General features: G+C 48.7%; 1 protein-coding gene across 7 annotated transcripts in view; it reads right to left on the reverse strand.

Annotated features, from left to right (window-relative positions):
- DLGAP2 (DLG associated protein 2) overlaps window positions 1-27963 on the reverse strand; it is a 717919-nt gene that overhangs the window by 8369 nt on the left and 681587 nt on the right. For all 7 annotated transcript variants that reach the window (XM_060291519.1, XM_060291516.1, XM_060291520.1 and 4 more), the window contains 5 exons: window positions 18637-18986; window positions 17693-17734; window positions 11673-11758; window positions 9627-10042; window positions 559-650 (listed from right to left, as the gene is read on the reverse strand). In XM_060291519.1, the coding sequence (XP_060147502.1) occupies window positions 559-650; window positions 9627-10042; window positions 11673-11758; window positions 17693-17734; window positions 18637-18986 (986 nt within the window). The remainder of the gene's footprint in view (window positions 1-558; window positions 651-9626; window positions 10043-11672; window positions 11759-17692; window positions 17735-18636; window positions 18987-27963) is intronic.

Raw genomic sequence — 27963 nt, forward strand, 5'->3', positions numbered from 1 at the left:
AGTATAGTATACATATAAGCATACACATAGGTAAGAGTGTCCCCTTGATCTTTTCAGGAAGATCAGAATCAAGTTTAATGCCAACCGTATTACCTAATTTAGTCCATGGTATTTCTGTTCACTCCTGACTGTAAACATATAAAGCACAAATTATTTCTAAAATCTCTTCCTAATCTCTTGCACTGTGGTTGTTTACGTGTTTCTATTCAAGCCACCTCCTAGCACTGTCCTCACTGTGACACCCACCGTGACAGTGATTTACGCTTCCCCTCCATCCTGGGGTCCCCTGGGGGACAGCCAGGTGGCAGAGGACACCCCTCACGGCTGGGGAAACACCTGACTCCTTCCCACCCCTGCCCCTCCCCTGCCCATACCCCCATGGCCTCTCTGCTTTGGCTGCACTTTTAAATCCCCCCCAAAGCTGGGAGTGTCTCCCTACTCATTCACCAGGCTGCACAGGTGCAGGGATCTTTTAACAGGCGGGAACGCGGTGAGCACAGAAAGAACGGACGTTCAGCTTGGTTACAAGGGGCCGAGGTTACCTGAGGATCCACTTACCATGTTCTGTTGGCAAAGCCAGTAAAACTGTTGGAATTTCTGCGACATCAGAAGCTGGGCACTGCCAACAGCGCTCCTGATTTTCCCGAGAACTGTTAAAAAAAAAACAAGGTCAATTAAAAAACAAAAGCAAAAGCATTACACAAAGGGGGTATGACCCAAAGAGCAAAAGCTATTATTCTATCATCTCTGTTACTGGAGGTGAAACTTCAGTTAATTATGGCCACGGGCTGAACTGTCTTTCCGTCTGCTCCATTCCTGAGCAGGAAGGAAATTCTAAGACGACCTGTCCTACGGAGAGAAGCAAGTCAGAAAGAGAAAGACAAATACCGTGTGCTAACACATACATATGGAATCTAAGAAAAAAAAAAAAGGTCATGAAGAACCTAGGGGCAAGACGGGAATAAAGACACAGACCTACTAGAGAATGGACTTGAGGACATGGGGAGGGGGAAGGGTAAGCTGGGACGAAGTGAGAGAGAGGCATGGACATATATACACTACCAAATGTAAAATAGATAGCTAGTGGGAAGCAGCTGCATAGCACAGGGAGATCAGCTCGGTGCTTTGTGACCACGTAGAGGGGTGGGATAGGGAGGGTGGGAGGGAGGGAGACGCAAGAGGGAGGAGATATGGGGACATATGTATATGTATAAGTGATTCACTTTGTTATAAAGCAGAAACTAACACACCATTGTAAAGCAATTATACTCCAATAAAGATGTTAAAAAAAAAAAAAAGACGATCAAATGCCAGCTACTAGGATACTTCAGTGTTGGGGGAAATTTAGCTTAGAAAGGTACTGCTAACACCACCAAGCCCTTCGGGGGTCAGCAGGGTGACCAGTTCCCCCGACCTCCTCACATCACCATCCGCTGACCCGTGGAAGCGCCACGTTCGGTGCTAGTGAGAACATCCCGCTTCGGGGCACCCTGTGGGCCAGCTCAGCTTTCAGGGGGTTGGAAGTGTCAGTTTAATCCAGAAACGATTTCTAAGTTGTAAGACTTTAATCAAATAGCACTTAAAAATGTAAATAATATAGTTTTGTCAGTGGAAAGGATTTAACCAATTACCCGAGAGCTGTGACAGCTCTGGGGTTTTCACTGGGCATGAAATTTGTGGGAAAACCCCACACCTGCTACCTCCAGGGGCCTCCATACTTCCCATCTTTCTGCCCCAATCCTTCCTTAGCCTGTGTAAACGTCGTCATTATTTTGGAAATAATAGCTTTGGTGGCTCCCAGCTCCCACGATCCACAAAAGCACGTAGCAATCTGCAGGAGAACATTTCTGGCGACTATACCCAGGCCCACTTATCTCTGATGTTTCGTCTGTAAGCAACAGTTCCCAGCTATTTCACTGAGCTTACACAGCATCCTCCTCTGATGGCCAGAAGCATCTTCTCTTCTGGGTCCCCCTCGAGACTCTGTGCAGAACACAGATAACACAGCCACACGGAACCCCTGAAACTCAAAGTCGGGCCAGTTTGCTAGGCTGGCCATTCCCTCAGGCTTTCAGGAGAGCAGCGCAAGCTTGTCTCCAGTGCCCTGCGGGCAAGCCTTCAGGAAAAAGGGGGTTTTAGCCTGGAGGTGCGTCCGTCGCGAAGCAGAGACACAGCCATCACCACTAACAGGCTAGTTAAGTACTTACTCTGGACAGAATGCTTACGTCCTTGAGAAAAGCCCACAAAAGCCAACCCTATCAGCACGTGAGTCACCTGGGGGTCTGGTTCCAGGCAGATTCTGACTCAGGGGGTCTGGGGTGGCGCCTGAGACCTGGCATTTCCACAGAGGTGGAGCCTGAGTCCAGAGAAGTAAACTCAATTTCGTTCCCTTTCTCCCCAATTTCCCAAACATAAGTAATCTTGACAGGCAGCCTTCAATAAGATGACTTGAGACGTTTAACGTGCGTTAGAAAGTGGCATCAAAGACTGATTCCTGAGCCTGGCCACACAGCTGCTGAGACCCTGTTCCTCGGCCTCCCTCGCAGGGAACGGAGTCACAGACACCGTTGGGAAGGGCCTCGATCCCACGTAACCAAGTGTCACATGTTGGAACTGATGTCCCAGAAATAGACCCATTGCTGTGAGGGGTGCTGAGGACACATCCTAATGTAACAGAAATCAGCCACACAACAGAAGGGATAGCACAGCCTTCGTTTTTACAGGGTGAGGATGTGGCCCCACAGACAACGTGTTCGTAACACGATGCTCTTCTGGGGAAGTTAATGGACTGCAACACTTCTTAGTTTGCCTGTGTTTTCTTACTTGTCCAGATCGTTGCTCTCCAAAGTTTTATTATGGCAAATTTCACACGCACAAAACTTGAAAGAAAGTATCACAAGCACCTCCACCCCATCCCTTAGAATCACCAATCTCGGAGCGGGTTTATTTTCCTGACCCACTTGGATAAGCTGTGGCCAGAGCCCCATCTGCCGTCATCCTGTACGACCACAGCGCCATGACCGCTCCTAAGAAATGAATAGTTCCCTAATATCATCCAGTTCTAGCTTGCTCCTAAAATATGAAGAAGAATTAAAAATGTAACTTTTAATACAAGTGAGTTAGCTGGATAACACTCTGGCATCCTTTCAGGCTTAAAAAAAAAATATTGTCTTGTCAGCATCTTGACACCTGGGCCCTCGTGTCTCCTACCAATCCACTGCGAGAGGGGCTTACGCCCCCAGACCCCCCCCATCCCGCCCATCTCCTCTGTCTGCTTTGCCTGCAGCCTTGCACGAGGGCAGTGGGGTTGGAGCACCTCCTGGAAGGGCCGAAAATACTTCCTACTTTGTTCCCAGTTTGATTCCCCAAACTGAATATGTTTCTGCAGCTCTGGTCCCACTGCTGCTGAGTGGAAGAGTTAGCTTTGTTTTTGAAAAGTTGAATTTTCACTTGTAAACCCCTATAACTTGCATGACTGATGAAAACCTTTCAGGAGACTTGTTTTAATCAAGCTGTCACTGCAGGAATATACAGAAGTGACTCATGGATAAGTGCACTTCTTTTCACTGACTCTATGCTTCCTGAAATGGTATTTATTTATTTATTGTTAATTTCTCTAACGCCTCAGTTTCTTTTTTTTAAATTAAATTTTATTTTTTTATACAGCAGGTTCTTATTAGCTATCCATTTTATACATATTAGTGTATATATGTCCATCCCAATTTAAAAAGTCAATCAGTTTTACCCATTTTGAGGTTTTAATCCCCAATCTTCATATTCTTCTTTAAATGTACTTCCACGGAAGTGTTAATATAAAGTACTTCCGTTTATCGTCTTTAGCACAACATGGACAGGTGGGTGATATGTGGGTGTTGAGTTAATGCAGTGGAGACTTATTATAAAGGGTGTAAATTGATTATTGCTAGAGAGAGATAACGGCTGTGAGAGTGTAGCTAATGACCTGATGGCAAATGGCAGGAGAATTTGCTGCTCAGTGAATGGGGATGATTCTATCTGATACCTATAATGTAAATAGCTTCCCATAATTGCAAGGAATTTGAGGCGAAAATTCAATTTATTCTTTTCCACCATCCTTCCCTAATTTCGTCACAGTTTAGACACTTTCTTTCAAGAGCTACAGATTAGGACGTATGCTCATCAGAATGCAAACCTACAACGAACCTGAGACAACCCTGGCCTTTGATGTACAAAGAAATTGGATGAACTGACTTTGCTCCTTTAATTTATTTTTCACGCGTGTTTCACAATTTTCCATTCTATCTAAATTTGCTGTGAAATGCCAGGACAACATTTACACTATTCTTTTCTTTCAAAATTCGAGGTGGGTTTTTCTAAAATCGGCAGACTGTTTGAAACGATCATTTGAAGATGTATTACTCCGGGATCTCTCGGGATTCCCGCCTGACTCATTTCGTAGAGCAGGCTGGGGGACACGGCTGCTTCCACAAACCCCCTCGCTTCCGGACCTCTGGCTTGATCATTTTCGTTTCGTTTCGCGTTTCTTGAGCACACGTTTCTTTTTATGCTCCAGTTTGCCTGCGGCCACTGGGTGGCCGGGCTGTGTGGGGACATCTCCGTCGGGCACTTACCACATCCTTAGCAAGAGCCGGGACACAACCAGGCTTGTGTGTCCTGGCAGGGGTCTGGAAGCAGTGGCTGTACGTTCCCTGGAGGACTGGTCAGATCTCAGAGGCTGTAGCAGCTGTGCCGCTAGAAGCATCATCATTACCTCTGGTCTTCAAGGTGCTGTCTTTGCTGATGGGGACTCCTGGGCAAACTGCACACCCAGGGGCAGTTTCTCTGTGGCCCATGTCCTCCTCGTCCCCTGCATTGCCACGTGGCCCACGAGTCCTCAGCGTCACTCTACTTGTTGTCTGCTCTTCCCTGGGCACAGCGACCGAGCCACGCCCCCTGCCACCGCCGCCATCCAGGGAGCATCGCCCCTCCACACGGGAGGACTGGGGGATCCATGCTGGACACCGAACCCCGACGTCGGCGTTAACGTGACTAGTGAAGCCGGGGTCCCTTAGATGAGGAAGGAAATCATCAAAGCCCCCAGCTCTGTGAGTCTGTGGGTCCACGCATCGGACTTGGTGATGTTCAGATTATTAGCTTTGGGGCAGAGCTGTTCTGGGTGCGAGAGAACGTCCCAACACCTCTCGAGAGACCCCATTGTTGAGTTCCTTATACCATTCATATTTCTACAGACCTGCTGAGTAAGATCTTTGTGGTTCTGGAACCATTTCTTTTATTTCAGAAAACATCCTATTGTTTTTATGCCACTTACCCGTTTGGTTTAACATAATTAACACAAAAATCCCAAAACACTAGTCTAGTGATGGTTTACAATCCCTCCAGAATATATAAATATATATAATATAAATATATTATAAATATATATAATATATTTATATAATATAAATATATTATAAATAAAAAAAATATAAATATATAAAAATATATATTTATTATATTTTATATATAATATAAATATATTATAAATATATGTGAATATATATTATAAATATATATTTATATAATATAAATATATTATAAATATATATAATATTTATGTATTAACAATAGGAAGCCTGCTTTAACATGACTTAACTTGAACCAGTATTTAACTGGGCTCATGATGTTTTTATTAACCACAGAGGGCTGAATGAATCTAAATTCGTTCAATCGACTCAGTGAGCTGTGATTATAAAATTACAGTTCAGGAGAAAAGTTATCTCATGTAATGGAAATTTCAATATTCCAAGCTCAGGGTTTTGGTTCCACAGCCATGTAATTTAAGCTTCGCTTTTTGAAAGGGCCGTAACCAATAACCCTGTATCTGTTCTTAAAATGAGGACTGGACTTGAAGGTGATCTGACCTTTAAACATTACTAGGGAAACAACTAAACGTGACTGGTACGGTGCTAGCTTAATGGGCAAAGCATACAGTTCAGGTTCAAAACAACTGTTCTGTCATCCTTGTCCACAAAAAAATAAAGCCAGGCAAATAAGAGAAGAAATTAAGAAAATCATAAAAAGGACCCAGCAGATCTGTTCTCTGTTCTTTGCCTCCGAGCCTCATAGAAATGCAGCCGCACGTAGTTATTAAACGGTGGTAGGAAAACCCACGCAGAGTCACGATTATTGAGCTGGTGCCTGAGGAACGGGGTCTTCCCCAGCCTGGCCGAGGGCGACTGCAGGATGCGTGGGGTTTAGATGCTATGCTTTAAGAAGGCGTGAGCAGGGCTGTGACCCACCCCGGGTGTGAAGGCCGCACCTCTTCCCGCCTTCTTCCTCTCTCGGACTCTCAGCTGCACAGGGCTTCTGCCACGCACTGCTGGTGGATAATCGATGTACCAAGTGCGAGCCTTCCAGGAGCCTAAGATGTCAAACGACAGCGGGGCCCGGGCGGTAAGAGCTCTGGGAAAACGCAGAGCCGTCCCCACCTTTGAGCAGCATGTCCCCAAGGCAGTGGAGGACGACAGAGCCCAGGGACTCGAGAGGTAGTGGCTCAGCCTTCCCCTCGGTCAGGTGCAGAGTCCACGTCTAAGGGAAGGTCTTCCTGGAGGGTCTCCCAGCCAGTTCTCTGCCTCTGCTTGTGCCCCTGATCCTGCTCTCTCATCGCCATCCCCCCCGCCACCTGCTTGACCAAACCCACCTCCCCGCAAGGTCCAGCCCAGATGCCACCGTCACCAGGAAGCCTTCTCGGACTTTCCCTGCCGGCAGCATCTCTCAGGCTCCTGAGAGAGTCTTTTAAAAGCACTGGATCTGCACTGCTCTTGCTACACTTTATATTTCTCACTCGCCATGAGCAGCTCTGCCCTGGTCTTACTTCACCCCTTCTTAAGTCACTGCAGCTTCCGCGCTATACACTCCTTTTCGTATCCACCTGCAGTCTAGCGAACGACTCATAGTATGGGTTCAGCAAATATCTGCTGGGTGTTTACAAGATGCAGAGAGTCCAGAAGAAGGTCCCAAAAAGATAGAAAAAAACTTGTGTATGGAAATACAATTGAGGGACGGCAGAAACTCCCTTTCCTCTCTGCCTTGCTGAAGGAAAAATGTGTTCTCCAGATGTCCAGTAATAAGGCAACTGAACATCCTAAGTGATGGACTGTTACTGTTGATGTGGGTCACTGCAGATCATCAAATCGTATTTTAGACACAGTACACTTACGGCATTACTCCCAGAATTTTCTTGAACGCCCCAGTGGCAAGAAAATCATAACTTAGGACAACGCTTCAGCGCTGAAGCCTTTTAATTTCACCTCTTAACTTCCAAGGGCTGAGGCACAACCCAAGTATGTATTTTAAGGCTCAGGGATTCTCTCTGGACCACAAATGGGTGTCACAGATTCAGAGAATCAGAATGAAGTAAACGGCCAGGGATAGGGGCTCCACATTTTCTAAAGGAGCAGAAGAAGACAGTGTTAGGATACAAAGGACAAGTTCCCAGGAATGGAACATCTGGACTGAAGAATGTCGGGCAGCGTGGTGGGAAAGCACAGCTTTTGACAAAAGACAGCTCCGACTTCGAGCCTGGATTCCACTGCTCTACTCTGTGGAACGTGAGGCAAGATTTTAACCTCTCTGAACCTCAGTTTCTTTACTTCCATAAAGGTGACAGTATTTTCTAGGTATCCTGATATGCTGAGCCCTTGAAGATGTAAGTGATGCAGTTAGCGTAGCCCTTGGCACTGTGTTCAGTACAGGACGGCTTAGAGATTTCTTTTAAAAAACATATCTTTAAAAAAAACTATAATCCTTGATAAAATCGTAACTGAATTAGCGGTACACACTAAATACGGAAAACCATGCCACGGCAGGCTTTGCTCTGTGCTGTCTCACAAACACAGCAAGCAGTCAAGGCCTCCATCTCTGCCACGCACAGAGGGAGACCAGAATCTTGTGGATGTGTCCTAACTGGTGGAAATCCACATGGTTCTAGAATAAAACGCTACCGACATACTGTGGGGTAAGCCCTGACAAGGGTTGCCTCTTGCTGAACTGTCCCCCCATCTCCTCCCCTTCAAAGGTATTTCACGGAGGAACCACAGGGTGTAGGAAACACATCCCGACCCATCAACCTCAGGCTCACGTCTCACAAGCCCCGAGGACCGCTCACCAAGCCCGGGCTGAACGCGGGGGTGTGCACAGAGCGGGAGCTGACAGTCTCCTTCAAATCCCGGGTCAGCTCTGGGTAAAGAGGATAAATCCCTGATACAATTCAAACGGTGTCGTCCCGTTGAAGCACATACTGACAAGTGAAGAAAGGCTGCGGGAAACGAGGGATTTTTAAACATCGGATTGAGCGCAGTCACCGTCGGCTGCGCCCTCGACAGGTGACACGTGTGGACAAACGCATGGGGGCGGGGTGACTTCGGCAGCTACGTGCAGCGATGCCGCATGGCCGGGGCACAGGCTATACTTCCTCCAAAACCCTCAGCGTCTAGTACCCACTCCGGCGAAGGAGGTGTGGGGTGTGATGACTGACAGAGGGATGTGGGAGAAGAGAACTGGGGACCTGAAGGCATGGCGCTCTTCCCCTTTCTTCCTAAGTTAACAATGTACATGTTAACAACTCAGGATCAAAACACCAACCATTTTCTTGGACTCCTCAGCGGCCAGGGCCACTGTGTCTATAAGTTACCGTCCTGAAACTTTCATCCTCATGCCTCCACTGCCAGGATTATTGACATATTCTCCTACAGCAGATTTCTGGACATGCAACGTCAGGGCGACATTTCCAAGGACGTCAGGTGTGCTTTTGAACTTCAGGATTTATACTGATCTAGCAATTGTACAAAGGACTTCATGGAAAAAGAAAAAATTAAAAATAGCACGCTTTGTCGAGGTAAGACATTCAGAAACGCCTCTGTGAAACTGTATTTGGTAAAGACAAAATTTGTTAGTTGTATGTACGTTGCAATCGTTCTTGTGGTATTCTTGGTCTATAAACAAAAGTCAGGAGGTATCTGTTTCGAAATCAACACAGCAATTCATAAAGGATGCTGCTTCCGGACAACCCTGACAATAAGTTTCTTCAGGGAAAGGGGAGGCTGGTGCCTTTCTGCGCAAGAGCCGGAGACCCACCTGGCGTAAAGGGTTGGGAACAGATCTGCGCTGCCCACACGAGGTCGGGGAACTTAGATCCCCACCCGCCCGGGGATGGGGAACCGGGAGCCGCCACCACCAGCTGGCTGGTTAATTGTCTACCGTAGCCAATGTTTCTTTGGCATAAAGCCAATGCAATTTCTTATAAACACGGGACAGTCATGATTCTAGAAAACAGCTGAACTGCTCCATATCAAGTCATTGCCAGAATTCAAGAGAACCGGCACGTGGAACATGAGATAAACTACCTCCCTGTGAGCACAAGCCATCCTGTTATCCAACAAACAAAACAAAACAAAAGGATGCCCTTGAATACTTCAGCGGTTGCTTTTCTGCTCGGTTACTGTGTCTGAGAATCGGTGGGAGGCAGCAGGAAGCCCACTCACTTAAATGTACTCAGGGACCCAGGGACTCTGCCTGGGAATTCTACCGTTTGTGTTACGGCAACATCACGAGCGTCTACAAGCCTCAGAGGAGACCTGGGCCCTTACTTTCCTCCGCGAGGTCGTTCTCCTCCGCTTCCCTCTCCATCTCTTTGCACCAGCCTTCCATCCTCTTCGTCTCGCTGTGCAGCAGCTTCAGAAACCAAGCGCCGTCCCTGTGGCACGGAGACACGCGGCCGCCATCCACCGCGTCCATGGACGGCTCCAGCCAGGGGTCGGGAGGGGGCAGGTCGGCAGTGTCCACGGGGGTCCGATAGTCCTCTCGGTAGCTGAAGAGCCCCTGGGTCCGGACGGTCCGCACCGCCCCGTACTGGGTCGGGGTGCTGGGCTCCGAGTGCCTCTGGAAGGAGGACCCGAACTGTAGGCCCTTGTCCTCCGTGGCGACATGTCCTGGGAAGCCCTCCAGCTCCAGGTCCGCCTGCACTGCGGCCGTCACGCTGTTGGAACGCTTAAAGCGTCCGCACCTGCAAGGGAGGCAAGGGGGACAAGTGGGGCCTTTGCGAGGTGGCCTTGTGTAGCAAAACCTAGATACACTCATCAGGAGTGCGCCTGGGCCACAAGCCGGCACCTCGCGGGGAAGACGAGTGTTTTCATCTCTATTACAAGCACTCTGGTGCTTCACCTATGGCAGAACACCATTTGGCTTTGCAAACAATGAACCTCTACCTTCTACCTAAGTTTCAATGTCTAAATAATGCCCACTTAAGACTTAAGTTTATTGCACGACACAAGGAGGCTTGATGTATCCCGTGAAACCACTACCTTGGAGTGGTCACGTGCCTTTCAGAAAGACGCTACAAGTTTACTCTCTTCTGTTTGTGGCATACACGTAAAACGAATCCCTGCTGCTTCTTTTATGTCTACAATTCTTTTAAGTAATTACATCTGTGTCCTACTGAGTTTTGGTGGCTATTCCTATCACAGCTTAGGACATGAGTTTCTTCTCCTATCTGAATAATGTAATATCATCCCGATGTTGTCTTTTATGCAAAACAATGAATCCAAATTCTGACCTCAGCAGGTGTTTAAAAAACATTTTCATCGTATGTATTTAAACGTCAGTCATTCCGCACAGCCAGTTACTGAAATGACTGGCAGAAGTGAACATAACAGGAGTGCAGATTTTGCTGGTGAGAACTGTGTGTGTGTGTGTGTGTGTGTGCGCGCGCGTGCGCGCGTGCATGTGTGTCTGCACATCCAAACTTTGCCCATGCTACATGTTTTGGCTCCGCAGCAACTGGCCCCCCAGATGGCACACAGCTGTGAGTACAGCTGGTTAATGGACCTGCCACCATCTCCTGCCCTGGAGGCAAAGGAGCTGAGAACAAGCCACCGCGGGGGATGGAGACAGCCAGCCCAGGTCCCCAGGTACAGACGACGACGTGCGGGTTCTGAGAGCTTGGTGTCCTGGGGAAGCCATCAGTTTGTGTTCTGAATTCCTTGGCAATCAAAACCTTTGCGGGTTGGTCCTAAAGCCCTCCACCGTGAGCGAATCACCGGGGCTTCACGATGTAATGCGCTCATCAGAATTTGTGCTTATGAAATTTACAAGATATGCTATTTTAAATATAAAATAAAATAGTCATCCTGTTTTTGTTACGAAAACAACACTCCTGTAATGGACTTCTCTGTGTTTGACAGTTTGAGGGGTTCCTTTGAAGTGTCACAATCCCAGCACAGCTAAGGTCTTAAACGTCTTTCAATCTCCCTCCCTCTCTCTCTGTCTTTCCTTTTACTTTTAACATGATAAGGTGAGAAAACCTGTGTTTGTTTCACCCTCAGCCTGTTTTTTCCCTTTGGATAAAGGACTGTAACATTCAGAGCTGCCAGCCCCCCTGCTTTCGTAGGTGGTAAATTACTTTAGAAGAAGCGGGTCCCCTGCCGCTTGCAGAAACAAGGCATAGGAGGATGTTAATTCACACTTAGAATGATATACGTTGAAAAGTATAAAGATATGACCCTGTTTCCTGGCCTGAATTATTGATGGTCAAATGGCCTGCATTATTGATGGTCAGTGTGGTCTAGACACTTGCAGTCAGGTTACAAACCAAGAGCCCCGCTTGGGAGATGGCGGGTATCTGGGGGGCTGGTTACCGTTTCTCGTTCTCCACCTGCACGCCAACAGACTGGTACTCCCGCAGGCCACGGCTCTCCGTGTCAGAGTCGGTAGCTGTTTCCACCTAATTCAACACAGAACACCTTATTTTAGAACCAAGACAAGGGACCTGGGTCAGGGACTATTTTTGTGTGTGTATTCATTTGTGGTAATTAATTATGTATCTGTTTAATTAATGCAGAGATGCACTTGACCCAGGAAAATGACAGAGAGAGGGAAATGCACTCATCGTGGTGTAAGTCGCTACTGTGTTCCGTCAAATTCTGTGTCACCACTTGAACTCAGCAGGGCACCTCAGTCTTTTAAATGTATGCAAATGAAATGGCTTTGTTTCGCTCCCGGCAAAAAAATAGGCTTTGTTAGATCGCGTTTTGAGAGGACTTGAAAGCTCTTATCACACCCTACAGGTACAGCATGAACCAGAGAGAGCTAACAAAACACACACGCGATTTAATAGGACTGTGCTGACGGCTGCATCCACATACAAGAACACACGGAAGGAGTTTAAGCATTTACCAGGAGCACCGGGGCAACCTCTCCATCTGCGCCTACACAGAGCTGTCTCTCTTTTTGCTAATGATGTGCCCAGAGCAGGGCGATGTCAGAACAGAACAGAAATCGTACATTCTACACACAATCCTTATGGTGGTTGCGCTTGCCAAAAAGCCTCCCCAAACCCAAAGAAGCATTTATGATCGTCACTGGTATAAAGTTAACTCATGAGAGAATTCTAGTAGCGCAGGTTTTCTAAACAAACAAACAAGTAAACAAACAACCCCCCACCTGCCCCGCAAACTCTCAGTATGAAAAGTCTGCAAAACCAAAGGTTAGTTTAGTCAAATATTATCCCAGCTACTACACTGTCCCTTTTCCTTTTCACAAAGAATATTGCCTATTGTCTCAAAAGGACTTTTGACCCCAATCCACAAATGTCATAACTAAACTGTCAAACACATCTTTTCTTAAAAATATTAATGATCGCTGCAAAGGTAAGATACAAACCATTAAACGAATAATCAGGACGCTCTCCTGTGAGTTATGAGAAAAAAGATGTACTTAACAATCGTGCCTGTAACTTGGGATGCCCCTCGGCTAAGCCTTTGTCACTGGGGACTGACTCATTTTGTGGTGAGTAGAAGTGGTACTAAGAGCGAGCCGGCATTTGTTTTCCGCTGACCCCGCACCGGGTACCATGCTAAGAGCAGACAAGTGTTACTACACCTGGTGCACATGATACCCTGTGTCGTTTCCAGCCACATCGAACACTGAGGAATCAGAGAAGGTGAGTAACTTGCCCAGGGGTGCACAGCTTGTCGGGGGCAGAGCCATGCTCTGCACGGATCCGCTGTGGCCAGAATCAGCGTGGCCACATGGAGACCCTGCAGCTCCCGGTGGGCTGCGGAGCTGGGGACAGCAGCCGGGGGCTGCCCACTGTTTATTGGTGTAATTCTGAAAACATGCACAGAAGTCATCTCTCATTTGTGTTGCATATTTTGGCGGCTGGAACAGGAAATAGGTTGACTGCAGGGGGAAACGCGCTTGAATAAAATTCCTAACCTTGCTATTAATCACCACGTCTTTTGAGTTTCAAGTGGGTCACGGCTCACATAAATGTTACCTTGCTGGGTGGGGAGACTGTTATTGTTTTACACAAAAAGATTGCAATAGAAGTTAATATATTAAAAATGTTACCCCATGTCAGTGCAAAAGGACCTGCCTTGTGCTTTAAGTGCTATTGCACTCTATGGCTATAACCTGATTTATTTAATCAGTCTTCAATGGAGGGATAATTTGGTTATTACTAGTTTTCTGACATTGTCAATGACGCCGCTATGAATACATGTCTGCACGTGCATGTACTTTGGTGACTATACTCCCAGCCCACGTGGTGGCTGAGGCAAAGGTATCCCATTTTACAATGTGGGTAGGTATTGTCGAATTTGATAGATACATAATATGGGTGAAATTGCTTCATTCGTATAGTTTTAGAGAGGTATTTGTAATGGAAAGAGCATTAGCTTTTCATCATAAAAATGTTCCAAGTATTTGCCTTACTTTTTCCAGTCTTGGGATTCTGGTCTAAAGAAGTTACCTCGAATTCTAACAAATTATAAGGTGACACGTGGGAAAAATAGGAGGCTAGGAAAGTAGGATAATAGTAACATATGGTAAGTTTTCATTTCTCATGACACAGAAGAGCTGTGCAGCTATCAAAATGATGGTTTAAGGATGACACCACGAAAGATGCTTACGATACAATGTCCACTAAGGAATGTAGACTAGCAGGTGGCGTGAGCGGTCAGATCACAAGACGTGTATGCACTCATACAACATACACATCTTCACAGATACATAAACATGCCATAAAGTGACGAAAAAATACGACCAAGGTATCACAAAATGCTTTTTTCTTCCTTTCTCTAGTGTGTACGTTTTCTCTTATAATTCTCTTATTTTTACAGTGAATGAGGAAAAGCAGCTTTGGAGGCAGTCAAATCCCGCCACTTGCCGGCCGTGTGGTACTTGGGTAAATCTCTTAAATTCAGTGGAGTCTTTTCTTCCTACTCTCAAAAGCGAGGGAAGCGCTGGGCACTTGGTCTGATCGACGTAAGACTCTTTGGGTGGAGCCAGATTCAGCTCAGTTTCTCCACAGCACATCTAACGCTCTGCCCTCTCACGCCCGCTTTTAGGATCATCAGCTATATTAACAATAAGGTACTAAATTCAAGGAGTTTATATTGAATGACTTTTAGATTTTACAGTGTTTGTCATATGAAGCCTTTGTAAGAAAAACATGAAGATACAGCTCTACTTTTCAGAAGGTAAAGGTGAAGGGGGATATGATTCAGTGGCACAAGGTCAGGATGAGCTAAGTATTTATCATTTCAGAAATCCTGGCACAGCTTTATGTAGACGGGGAAAAGAAGTAAATTTGGGACAAAGAAAAGGAATTACTGTTTTGCACGGTGGAAAGGAAATCAAAGGGATCTTTTCCTGAGAGAAAATTCTGCCTAGGAGGGTAAAAGGATTGTAAAGGTTTGGAGAAATATATGCGTACATTCATTTTTTTTTACAAGATCCACGGTGTTCCAGGCATTGAGAAGAACGATGAAATCAGCAAAATCCCTGTATTTTAAGCGAACTCTCTGTGAAGCAAACGCTGTACTGGAGGTGCTCACTGATGAAAGGGGAAAGGACCAGCCCATCGCTGCAGTGAGTGGTGGGCGCCGGGATCCGGAAGCCCCCGCCTCACTCTCCCCGGGCCTCAGTGGAGGGACGGATGCCGAGCCTCGGGCCAGGAGGAGCAGTGGGAAGGGCGGTCCCGCACAGACCAGTTAGGGAACAAGGAGTTTGGTGTGGCCGGTGTGTGTGTGAGTGCACACGTGTGTGCGTGTATATGCCTGTACGGACGTGTGCACGTGCATGTGTGCAGCACACGTGTGTACACGTGAGCGCACACGTGGGACTGTGCATGTGTGTGCGTGGCCCGTGTTTTCGGGAGGTGAAGTCTGATCGCCCGTGGTTGGAAGCACCAGAGAGGAGCAAGCCGTTACCAGGATATTTGCTGGAGCTCCAATCTCAAGTTTTTGCTCTAAACTGAGCTCATTTTAGGCTCTGCCTTCGAAACTTCACACATAGCAAAGCGGCTACGTTGCTTCCCATACAAAGTCCCCGCAGTTCCCTCAGGGACTTATCACAAGTCCAACAGTTAAATATGATTTGCCAGCCCTGCTCTGTGAGATGCTCGCAGCCCCAGCAGAAGCAGTTAGGAAGGTGGGGTGGGGAGGGAAGGCTTGCTGGAAACATGAAAAGGCTGGGACTCCGAGGGCGTCCTGGGTCAGGGTAAATCAGCATCACCACAGAGAGGATGTTTAAACCCAGTAACCAGCTGGTGACACCGCAGAGTGGGAATCGCTCCCATTTTAGAGCTGGGGTGACTGAGGCAGACGGGATTGAATGATCCCTGACATTAAACCACATCACAGGGTATGGGAACAGTAAACGTGTTCTACAGAGTTTCACATGCACACACACATACACACACACACACACACACACACATACAAGTAGAAACTGCAATAACAGACAAACCACAGATAAAAACAAAAGTGAGCACAAAGAAAATAGCTAAATGTCACCACCATCGTGAAGAAAAGTGAAGTAGGGCCAGGTGTGGGCTCCAAGTGAGAAGACAGGTGTGCTGGCTGGGATATGTCACCAGGAGGGACCCAGGTGTAGCGCACACCTGCAGGGCCTGGGGCAGGATGTCACGGGAGGAGCCCTGAGCTGAGCCCCTGAGGACCCCACACATCAGTGCTCATCCTGGGCCCGGGCTCCAGGGAAGGTGCAGGCAGGAGGGCACACTCTGCTCGGTGGGAAGGACAGTGTCTGTACAATGAAAAGACTCTGCACTTTCTAAGTTTCCCCAACAGCTGTGGTTCTGGGAACCCGTCAGGTCCTGGTTCTGGCAGGCCAGGCGGGAACCCGTCCCCCCAGTGCTGGACGGGCTCGCAGAACACCAGCTACCCTGCCCTGCAAGCTGAGGACAGCGTGATGGGGCTGGGGGCGTTGCCGCCCTCCACGAGGGGTCATGGGGTGAGACCCACAGCAGGCTCCCGGGGGGGTGTCACCGCAGGACCCTCATTTCTTCCCCTTCCGTGTGCGGCAGGAGACTGCAGGCTGGGGTCCCATCCTCCCCCTGTGGCTGTCGACCTGTAGGCAAGTCACTCACCCCCAGCCTCGGGCTCCCCGTCCCTGACGGGGATGTGGCTCCAGCTGGCCCGTGGGGCTACCGTGAGGATGAGGGCAGCCCGGGCGGGGCTGGGACGCAGACTCAGCAGATCCACACGTGGCCCCAAGCCAGCCCCGTTCTTCGCCCTCAGCGTCACCTCTACTTTGTGCCCTGCCCACCCTGACGCCCTCGAGCATTCTTCTAGAGCTTTCTAGGCATCTAGGGGTGGTCCTCCCATCGGCTCGGTCTTCACTTCATCCCTCTTCCCCCCTGTGCCCTCGAGCTGGCGCCCCACACCCATCTGTCTCCCAATTATCCTGACACTCAAGTTTCTTGGACGACATCTTCTTTGGCTTCCAGCTCACTTCCCTTGGCCACCGCGAGGTGACAAGCTCACATCGTGCTGTGACATGCCACCAGGAGGAAAGCGGAACCCCTGCATTCGCACGCTCGCCCACACTCGCCCACCGACACTGACCGAGAGCTCGCTATGTGCCAGGCGCTGTGCTAGGCGCTGGGTACCAAGAGGCGGCAGGTGCGCCCGGCCGGCACGCGATGCGCAGCTGGGGGCGGGTCCGGTGAGGCTGGTAGGGAGGGTGGCCTGGGCAGAGCGGGGGACCCTCTGGGGAGAGGCACTGCGGCCGGAAGCAGAATGGGGCGTGGGGGGGTGGCTCCTGGGGTGACTTGCAGGCAGGAAGTGGTGGCCGGATAAACTCGCTTTATGGGCGTCTGGAATTCCCTGAAATTATCTGAATTACCTGGAAATTCCCGCTATTTTCGGGTAAGTCAGCAACTCCTCGTGTTTGGAAGTCGACCCTCCAGCCTTGTTTGTGGCTGGGTGGGCCGTGCCCCTGTGGGAGGGGGTGGGTGGGCAGACCGGGGGGCACACGCGCCCAGGAAGGTGACCTCGGCCTCCTGAGCTTGGGGGCCTCACAAGTCTCGTCTGGAGACGTGAGTCTAATGGCAGAGCGACCCCCGAGTGAACGCCAGCTGCCCCCGTACCAGTACCCCCCGCTTGGCCAGGCCTCGTCTGCAGCGAGTCGCCTGCCCGTTTGAGCCCCAGTTTCGTCCTCATCAGAGTGGGGCTGATTCTGTGTCATCAGGGGATGCAAGGGTTCCCTGCAGTAATCTGGGAGCACCTAGCATAGAGCCTGGCATATAGAATCAGGACAGAGAGAGGTGACATGAGCAGTTGTATGGATAATCCAAAAAGGGAGAAAAAGAAAATTCATGCGTACTTGGCTTTGGAGTTATTTCGGTACTTACATCTGACCTTGGGTATGGCTGGTGCTCTGGGAATTCAGAGTCCTAAACAAAACAACGAAGCCACAGTGTGGAGACCGGGTTCAGAGGACCCAGACCAGCGGGCAGTCTCCCCAGCCTGCGGCCCCCGGCCCCCGACGCCCAGGACACGGCTCCCCTCTCACACCAGCTGAGCTCGCAGGCCCTCCTCCCTGGCGCCAGGGAAGCCCTCGGCTGGACTCGGGCTGGTGGAGGCGCCCGTGCTCGCCGAGGACGCCACGGGGAACCTGCCTGGCTGGCCGACACCACCTCTTGCAGGGAGTCACGGCAGAAATCCTGGGAAACGTGGTCCGCGCGAGGCCTGTCCTGGGCCGTCCCCGGGTTGGGGCAGGAGCTGGGTGGTGCTCTTCCTAGCTAGGCGCCTTCCCCGCCCCTGCGCCCGAGTGGACGCGGTGGTGGGAGCTGGCGTAGGGGCGGCCTCTGCGGCCTGAGCGGAGGTGGCTTGGCCCTCAGTGCTCAGAACACGGTGAACCAGAGCTAACCCACCAGCGTCCTGGGGTCGGCGCGGGGACTTTCGGGCTCACCTCGAGTGGCTGTAAGCCCCTTTTTCGTACAAGCAGCCCTTCCCTGTCATTCACCTTTGGTCCCAATGCCCTTCCTCCCCTCTCTACTGTTCGGCCACAAGACTAAAAATCAGGTTTCAACCACAAAACCTCCTTCTTAAGTGTCAGCATAACCTATTTCCATACTCTCCAAGCAGCTGGCAGCCCCTGGAAATGCCTGGGGGGGCCCTCCGGGTGGCGGGTGGGCCTGGCCGGGGCATCCCGCCCGCTGCACCCACAGGCCGGCCTCCCCTGAAGGCCGGGCCCAGGCTCTGAATCCTCTGGCCCCGCGGGGTCCCTGCGAGGGCCCGGGCCAAGGCCAGCAGTGCTTGGTCTGTGTCACCGTGGGGGGCACGCGGGAGGTACCTGGACCCCGATGGAGGAGCGCCGGCTCTGGAGGAAGCTCTCGGCCTTGGACACGAGGGTGACCTTGTCACCGGTCCGCACCGAGCCGCCCTGGCCCTCGGCGGCATGGCGCTGGGCCGCGGCCGTCTCCAGGGCCAGGCTCATGGCCTTGTTGCTGTCCAGACTGTCCGTGGAGTTGTAGAGGCCGCGGCCGTCCTGGGGCCACGGGGCCATCCTCTGGGCGCGGCTGTCCTGGTAGGCGTCCTGCGTGGACTCGGTGCTGCTCTGCGCCGTCACCGAGATCAGAGGCTTGGAGGTGGCGCGGGGGGGTACGGGCGGTGGTGTCTTTTTGTAGTTGGTGTAGGACACGGCTGGAAGAGAGACAGAAGTCCGTCAGCGGGGCCGGGTCCCCGCCGCCCGCAGGGAATCTGGTCCACGACCGAGCCCTCCCTTGGCCACTGGGCAGGTTTCTCCCCGACGTCTAGCCTAGCAAAATGAGGCAGAGTGTGGGGAAAACCCTTTATGCTCAGAGAGAGTCGACAGGGATGTGTGTATAACAGCGAAAAACTATAAAAACACCCCCAAATCCAGCAGAATAAGTAACGTCTGACTCAGCAGGGCAGAAGGAAGCCACACCATCGTCTACACGCCGGTCATGGTAGCAGGCGAGATGCTTATAACTCCAAGTTAAAAAAGCAGGGCCTACTCGACTCTATCCAGCCTAAGATGGAATCTATTGTAAAGAAAATCTGTGAATGAAGAAAGATGAGAAGTACATTTTAACCACGGACATCATTCAGTGACGGTGTGGCTGACAGTTCTCTGTATATCCTACCAACGCTTCTGATGAATAGGTATTCTTTTACTCATGGAGAAAAACACACAGTATCAGAAAGCTCTTTGCTCCCCATAAGTACACGCTCCCTGGGTACAAGCCGTAGGAGGCGACTGAGAAGGGACCCGGGTCTCCACGTCTACCCGGTTCATAACCACCACTTCGCCTCCTCTGAGCCCCGCACACACTGGAGTTCTACACATGACGCTGACAGTAAACCCCCCAAAGAAATAAGTGCAATTCGACATGAAATGATATTAACTGCCTCTTAGAAGGCACCCCAAATTCATCAGGTATATTTGCTGGGCTCTGGGTGTTACCAATTTTCACAGCAGGAATATATCACATCTGCTCTGAAGGAATGGGTTTTCCATAGGTGCTGGTCGTGTTTCTTTACCTGGAAGGAAGGATTGGCAGAAGTGTTTCCGAGAGGGACCCGGGCACCCTCATCACCACGCAAAGCACGCGCACCCAGGCAGGGTGCAGGCGTCGGGGGCTGTTGGCCTGGGGACCAGACGTGCCCAGGAGGACGGCCTGGGAGGGCCGAGCCTCGTCCGTGAGGACAGACGGAGCAGCTGTTTCCTTTCAGGGCCTCCAGACACCGTGCCCGGGGATCACCATCCTGCTGCTGTGTGGAAATGCACCATTTCCTCTCCTGTGTGTGGGGACTTCAACCAACATTCCTAACCTTTACCCTCTGCGCCAGTGATTTTTAAACCTGCGTGAATGGATTTTCCCAAGAAATAAAGCCTCAAATGTCATCCCAGATGAACACAGGCAAATAAAACAAAATGAGTTTGTCATGTCAGGATGATCTTAAGACATAACAACTTCGCATGAAAATTTATGAAATGCACACATTTTCGAAAGGATGAATGGGAAAGAGGGGCTGAAGGGTAGGAAACACAGGGGGGCACACGATTATTAGAAAAACGGGCTTTGAATATGGTTTACACCCGAGAAACCTCTAAAAGCATTCTCTTTAAAGACACTCACCAAGCTCTAGAGGAAAACTGTGGAAAGCTGACTTTATTCAGGGCTTTACTGTGGGAGATTCCGGTGTTTAAGGAAAGGCTCCCAACCTCCAGCACTTACCACTAGCTGCTGTTCTAAATAAGCCCGAATCCGGAGGCTGTGTCGCCAGCCGAAGGAAGGGGCCCTCCCGGACGTGGGGCTGCGAGCGGCTCTTCCTGTTTCCCCCGGAACGTCATCCACACCCCAGGGTCCTTGTGCCTCAAGTCCGCTTCTTAAGGGCACCTTCAACATCCTCAGCAGGCCTGTCCGCCTGTGCTGTCCTAGCGGCTAAAACACTTTGGTTTAAGGAGACCTCTGTCCATCCGGGTTCAGTCAATCACAAGGCATCCACCACCGACCCTGCGGTCCCTCCTGCCCTGGTCCCGCCCTCTGTCCTGTCGACGCAGCCTTTTAACCTCCCTCGCACACCTACCGTCGCGGCCCTGCCAGGCCCCCCTCAGAGCACACCCAGGACTGAACGGGCTTGCTGAAAGCCCAGCATCGTTCCCATGGGGCCCAGGTCACTAGGACACAAGGTCCTAGGAGTCAGGGAGCCCGGCCCCATCACCAGGCTAAGGAACTGCTCCAAGAGAGGAAAACTGCAAAGCAAAGAATACCTGCCTCTTCAAGAACGTTAACTGGTGAATGTTTTATAAAAACATGCTGTCACAGACATAGAGAATGGACTTGAGACACGGGGAGGGGGAAGGGTAAGCTGGGACGACGTGAGAGAGTGGCATGGACGTATATACACTACCAAACGTAAAATCGATAGCTAGTGGGAAGCAGCCGCATAGCACAGGGAGATCAGCTCGGTGCTCTGTGACCACCTAGAGGGGTGGGATAGGGAGGGTGGGAGGGAGACGCCAGAGGGAGGGGATATGGGGACATATGTATACGTATAGCTGATTCACTTTGTTGTACAGCAGAAACTAACACACCATTGCAAAGAAATTCTACTCCAATAAAGATGGTAAAAAAAAAAAAAACCAAACACGCCGTCAACCTGTGGATGCGCTGACTCCGGAGCTTGGAGTTTGCAGCTTCTTCCCCGTGGGCACGAAAGTCACCGGCTGGAGAGCGCGTGGAGAACAGGGAACCCGCCTGCACTGTTGGTGGGAATGTCAACTGGTGCAGTCACTATGGAGAACAGTGTGGAGGTTCCTTAAAAACTAAAAATAGAGCTACCATATGATCCTGCAATCCCACTGCTGGACATATACCCAGAAAAGACAAAAGCTCTAATTTGAAAAGATACACGCATCCCTATGTCCGGAGCCAGGACATGGAAGCAACCTAAATGCCCATCGACAGAGGAATGGGTAAAGATGTGGCACATACATACAATGGACTATTTCTCAGCCGTAAAAAGCACTGAAATCTTGCCACCTAGAGATTATCTTGCTAAATGAAGTAAGCCAGACAGAGAAAGACTAATGTCATATGGTATCACTTATACATGGAATCTAAAATATGATACCGTGAACTTATTTACAAAACAAAAACAGAGCCAGACATAGAAAACAAACTCATGGTTAACAAAGGGGAAGGGATAGATTAGGAGTTTGGGATTAGCAGATACACACTACTCTATATAAACTAGATAAACAACAGGTCCTACTGTATAGCACAGGGAACTATATTCAATATCTTGTAATAAACTATAATGGAAAAGAATATGAAAACGAATATATATATGTATATATTATCTGAATCACTCTGCTGTACACATGAAACTAACACAACATTGTAAATTAATTATACTTCCAGAAAAAATAAATAAATTTTTAAAAAAGAAAGGGAAATCTCCCATATTTCCATTCTGGTTCTTTTAGAGCTACAGTAAATCTTCCTTGCTTCAGACATAAAGTGATGTAAGCGTGCGTGTGATCTGGGAGAAGCTGCCTTCTCTCAGCCTCAGTTTGCTCATCTGTAAAAGGGAAGCAGCCACAACGTCACTTATCTGCTGTGGCGAGGATGACGGGGAACAAAGCTCACGCAGGGGCGGCGGAGCGCGGTCTCGGGGAGGGCGGCCCTGACAGCGGAGGTCGCTTACAGCTGCTCATGGCTCCTCCTCCAACGGATAGAAAGACAAACACCAACAGCAACCAGCACCCGGCGCCACCTCATTTCTTCGGAGGCTGTTACCGGGTCACCGTAGGGGTGTTTAGGAGACACAGTCTCGGGGAAGAACAATCAGTGTGCACCCCGCCAGGAGCACACCCAGGGGCACGGCTGCAACTGGGAGAGCGTCTCTGTGGCCATCTGAGCTCTCCATCCTTCAGCCTCATGGAAGCTGCAGAACAACCTTGCCGTTGATAGCACTTGTTCTTCCATTTCCCAGATGAGAAAACGGAGGTTCCAGTATCTTTGAACATTTTCCTGAGGGCAGCCAGAGAGTCAGCGGCAGGACGGGACCCAACGCCCCCGCAGCTGCCGACTAGAGTGACTCCTTCCTCCTTTCCCTGACCTCGACCCGGCTCAGCCTGCTCTAATCCCTGGGGTATTCTGGATGGGACCCTTGCATCGAATCCCCCGCCATCCTCTGAGGCAGTTGTCCTCAGGCAAGCAGTGTAGACTCGGGTCCCGGCAGCCTTGCCGGCTGGTTTGCACCACTGGCTGTGGAGTTCCAGGGCTGCCACGCTTCCACGAGCTGTTCCAGGGGACGACCACGTGACGTCCCCCCAGAACGTGGGGCTCCCCTGAAGACATGTGGGCCGACGTTTAGCTAAGTGGCCCAGGGAACGTTCTGGCTGAACACGTGAGGATTTCCCACCCTCTGGGATCCAATCACCATCTTCTCGATGGGGGAAGTATGTGCAAGGGTGGGACAGTTTTAAGCCCCTGAATGTGTTTATCACTTGTCACTTGATTCCCCTTGAAATGGCTCCAGTGAAAATCCAACACATACATTTATAATGAAATAAGTAGGCGCTACCTAATGTTTTGAGAGTAAATTTACACAAGTTAAAGAAACACATTCAGAAAACACAGATAAAAATTTCCAGGCACCCAGATATCAGATCCATTAGTACACGTTAGTACAGAAGTCCAAACGGGATTTGTAGTTTCAGACGTAAGACAGGCGTTTAACACACATTTTGAATGTCCCTTTTGCCACCCTCTCAGGCCCTATATGCACACGATGTGATCCCTCGTGTGACTTTGAATGAGGCTGTTTACTGCTGACAATGCAACACTTTTATATTCTTGGTCAACTGTATGCTTTTGAATTGGATCATTTAAAAATTAAGTGTCAGTTGTCAGCCTTGGGTAAATAAAAATTAATGTATACGAACTACTTTAGATTAGTAAAATAACACTGTGACAGAAGTTTTGAAAAATAAAGTATATCAACGTACTCATTCATAAGTCCGTTCTTTTGACAGATACATGCCGGTACCTATAATCTCATGGAGTAGAATTGTATATTCTTAAACGCCTCCTGAGAATTAGAATTAGAAGCTGGGAAATACAGTAAAGAAAGGACTAAAAATGCTCATTTGAGCATGTTAATTTGCTGCCACGGATTAAAATAAACCATGATAGGTTAACGTTTTACACATTCAAGAAAAATATTCGATTATTCAGTTGAACAGTTTAGGTAATAATGAGTGAGCTCATTGTTAGTTACAGGCTGTATCATCTATCATTTTCTACATGTAGGTCAGACAAACATTATATACGAATGAAAATTTTAATTGTAACTTAGCAATGTAATTCTGTCAAAGTGTATACAGCTTCAAAAAGCAGATGAATCAACAGAGAGATTTCGAAACATCCCAAGATTTGTTTCAATAAAAGTGATCAAAGATAAATTTTAAAGTAAAAAATGAAATGATTACTTAACATCTTTAGGTGTCTGACGGCCTGACTACTCTATTTTTATTTTTTAATTGAGTCCAGGCAGGAACATTCTTTTGGGTTTAAAAGCCTGTCATCGATTTCTTTCACCATGTGTCTAATGCTGTGAAAATCCCTGGAGATTTTCAAGTGGCTTCCTGATTCTAGGGAGAGAGATTAAAAGGCACTTGTGTTTTAATCCATTTCCTGAGTTAGTCTGGACTCTGCTTATGTCTTGGGGATCAGATGAGTTGGTGAGACTCACCCTGAAAATAATGGGGGTGACAGAAAGCAGCGGCTCTGTGACGTGCCTTCTCTCCTGAGTCTATTGACACCAATGTGAGACTTTGCGCCACCAAGAAAAGGTTAATTACACTATTTAAGATGGAAGGAGTCATGCATATAATACATTTTAGGGAGATTTCTACGAAAATTGTACTAAAACAATAGTAGTGATACTTAAGGGACATGTTTCTCTTCCCTGTTAGAGCGGAATGAGAACCACGGCAGAGGCAGGTGAAAACCGTACTTTCCCAGATATATGCGGTATATATATGCGGGATTGAGTTAATCTCATTGGGACCCTTTCTGAAGAAATGGCTCAAAGCCCTGGTCAGAAGGGTGTGAGCTGGGCAGATGGGGAGAGGCTGCAGCTGCTGACCCTGCTGGCCAAGTGAACTGTGCCCAAAACCTCGTAGATGATTTATCCTGATTGTGTGAGAAGGGCCGCATTCCAGACGGCTTTGTCCAATAGCATAGCCCGGAGCCAAGTTTAAATGACCTAAACTTCTGAAATATCTAAACATCTCAGCTCCACTTAAACATCAGTTCCTCCGCATTTGAGCTGCATTTCAACTGCTCAATAGTCACGAACAGCCAATGGGGACAGTACTGGACAGAGGCCAGAGAACATTCTCATTGCTGGACGGTGCTGGTCTAGAGGTTTTCTCCAGGCAAAGTTGAATCAGTATGAGCAGCCCCCATCTGTTCAACAGATGACATAAAGCAGAGGACATCGGTCATAAGGACTTCCCTTTAGGTCTTCAAAGTGTTGGGTTAGCAAATCTACTGAAGGAGAATTTGGAGAAACACATCTTATTGGAGGTAAACTAACTTGAATGGGATGAAATACACTGCTACTCAGTCTCTACTTCCACATGGCTCTGAGTAATCTCAAATGTGAATACATCGTTACTTTAAATGCATGCCTAGTTATCCCTCCACACCTGGAATTCTGGACACATTTCTGAATTCAGTCCTTACAAGTCATTTGCAAGCCAAAAAGGAAATTTAAAAATTAGCATTCTGTCATATAAATACGTAATCAAGATAAAATATTTTTCGAAAGTCAGGCATCGCCGTTCTATTTGAATGTAACAGCGACACTTAAATTCACTGCACTCTTAATTAGAACTTCAAAGATAACAGCATAAAAGGAATTACAGTCATCAAGCCCATGAATGTCTAATGAGAGTTTGGATATTGGAGAAACCAAACCAAAGACAAAGATTCGACATAAAAGATTAAAGCTATTTTGACACTTTAATTAATGTCAGTCTCAAAACGTAAGTGTAAATCAAACAGGACACAGAAGTCTTATCCCACCAGCGTGCACACAGTGATTTCCCTAAAGTTACAAAAACTTGCCTGGGTCCCCCAAGTTCTGGGGCAACATTGATGGGCTGGTGGCACAGACATGTACCTCGGATGTGTTAATTAGCAAGAAATTATAGTCTAACCAGCATCTAACATCTTGCAGACAGTAAAATGAAGTGATGACAGCTGTTTCACGGTTTGAGACACTTCCTGTTTTCATTTTAAATATTTAAAACTCACTTTGCACAAGAAGAACTTGGATTTTCTGAAAAAAAAACTGAGAATGAGCCAACTTTTAAGGATGTGAAGAATCAGATAAGTTTCTAAGTACAGAATTCTGAGTGTTCAAGGGCCCAGGCAGTAAACAAAATGATAACACAACAGGGAATTGATTATAATGACGGTAAGCGCTGAGCTTACAGAGATCAGATAACAAGACAAAACGATGAAAACGTACGGGCAGCAGAGGGTGTCTCCCCCCCCCCCCCGCCCAAATCAAGTGTCCAGTGTGACACAACTGTGTCCCGCATCTTTTGAGAATGGGAGGCTTTAAACTTAGATGAAAAAATTTTTTGAAAAGAATGATTTATTTCAGTGGAAAAGCTGACAGACCCATCACAGGGACACAACTGGGTGACTTGGGTCAATCTGTTCGTGGAGAATTTGCAGATCAAGTAGTGGAAGGCGCTGTCCTGTCCTCACAAGCAATATGTGGGCTGCTCTTTGTTTCACTTGGGACGTTTAATCGTGAATAAAGTCTACATTAAAGTTGTGCCAGAATTGTATTTTTACCACCAAGATGTGGGAGGGGGTCATTCTTGGGTGGGGTTTTGTTTGATGGTGAAATCATCGATTTTCATGTCTGCTCATGGCAAATAAGGAGTACGTAGCTGTGACCCACTGGAGTTAAAGTATCCAGAGTTACTACACTACTGTCTCTTGACTCAAGGAAAGAAAACGACCTTCCAACGAAAAAATAAATAAAATGATAAAGCTGATGTTACTTGCAAGGGTAAAATCAACCCATAACTTCTGAGCTATTGACACCTACTGATGCTCAGCGTCTAACGAATACATCCTAAATATTGTCTACCTCTCCCGGAAAGTTCCATAAGAAGGTTGGAAGACCCCCCAAACCTCTCATACGGACAACATAGTCACAATCTCCAGGTGACTGCAGTAGAAACAGACACACAGTCATCGATCCTGACGCACAGGACAAGCGCCAGAGGCACCTTCTGTGTGTGCCGTGTTGAGATCAAGCAGTCAGCTGTGCCAATAAATCAGAGCTCCCGGCTGGGGGCTTCCCGGTGACCTTTCTGGGCCTGCTTGAATCAGTAACCACTAACAGTTTGAGCACGAACAGCTCGTGCGGCCAGGATGCTGGCGGCCACTAGGGGCGTGGGATGGGGTGTAGAGGCTCTGCCTGGACGCAGTGAGACCCTGGCCCTATCCTGGCACCGCCGTCAGCGGCCATGGGGCTGCAGGTCCCGCTCACCTTCTGCAAAGGATGGATCCAACTCCCTTACAAAGCTCGCAGACCCAGCACAAGGACAAATACTGTGCAAACACAATGTGTCTGTGAACTCCTGCTTCGTCCTGGCCACGGAACTATATCTGCTCTGAATTCCCCATTAATAATGGGACCCTGAAAACCAGGGGCCTCTAACAGCGTGAAGGGCTCACTGCAGCCTCCGATCTCCAGGAAATCGTGTCCCTCCCTGGCCTGCAGGAGAGGGTGCATTGAGAGGAGAGGTTGGCATGGAGACTGCACAGTGAGTCATCCCCGAGCCCCGCCCTGAGATAAAACAGGGAGGAGATGAGACACGGACCAAAGTGGCCATTTACTGTGCTTTTCAGACACTGCTGGCAACGTGTCGGTCTGCCAGCTGCCTGCCATTCCTGGGCTCCACCTCCCCCCATATTCTTTATTAAAAAGAAAACCTGGCCCTGACACCTGGAGCTGGAAAACAGATGACGCAGAGTCTGTAACGAAGCACAAAGAGGTTCTAAATGAGTCCCCACAAAGGGCTGGTTTGCTGATCCACGCGTCCCTGGAT

The sequence above is a fragment of the Globicephala melas genome, chromosome 21, assembly GCF_963455315.2.
Source record: "Globicephala melas chromosome 21, mGloMel1.2, whole genome shotgun sequence".
In the NCBI taxonomy this organism is placed as follows: Eukaryota; Metazoa; Chordata; class Mammalia; order Artiodactyla; family Delphinidae; genus Globicephala; species Globicephala melas.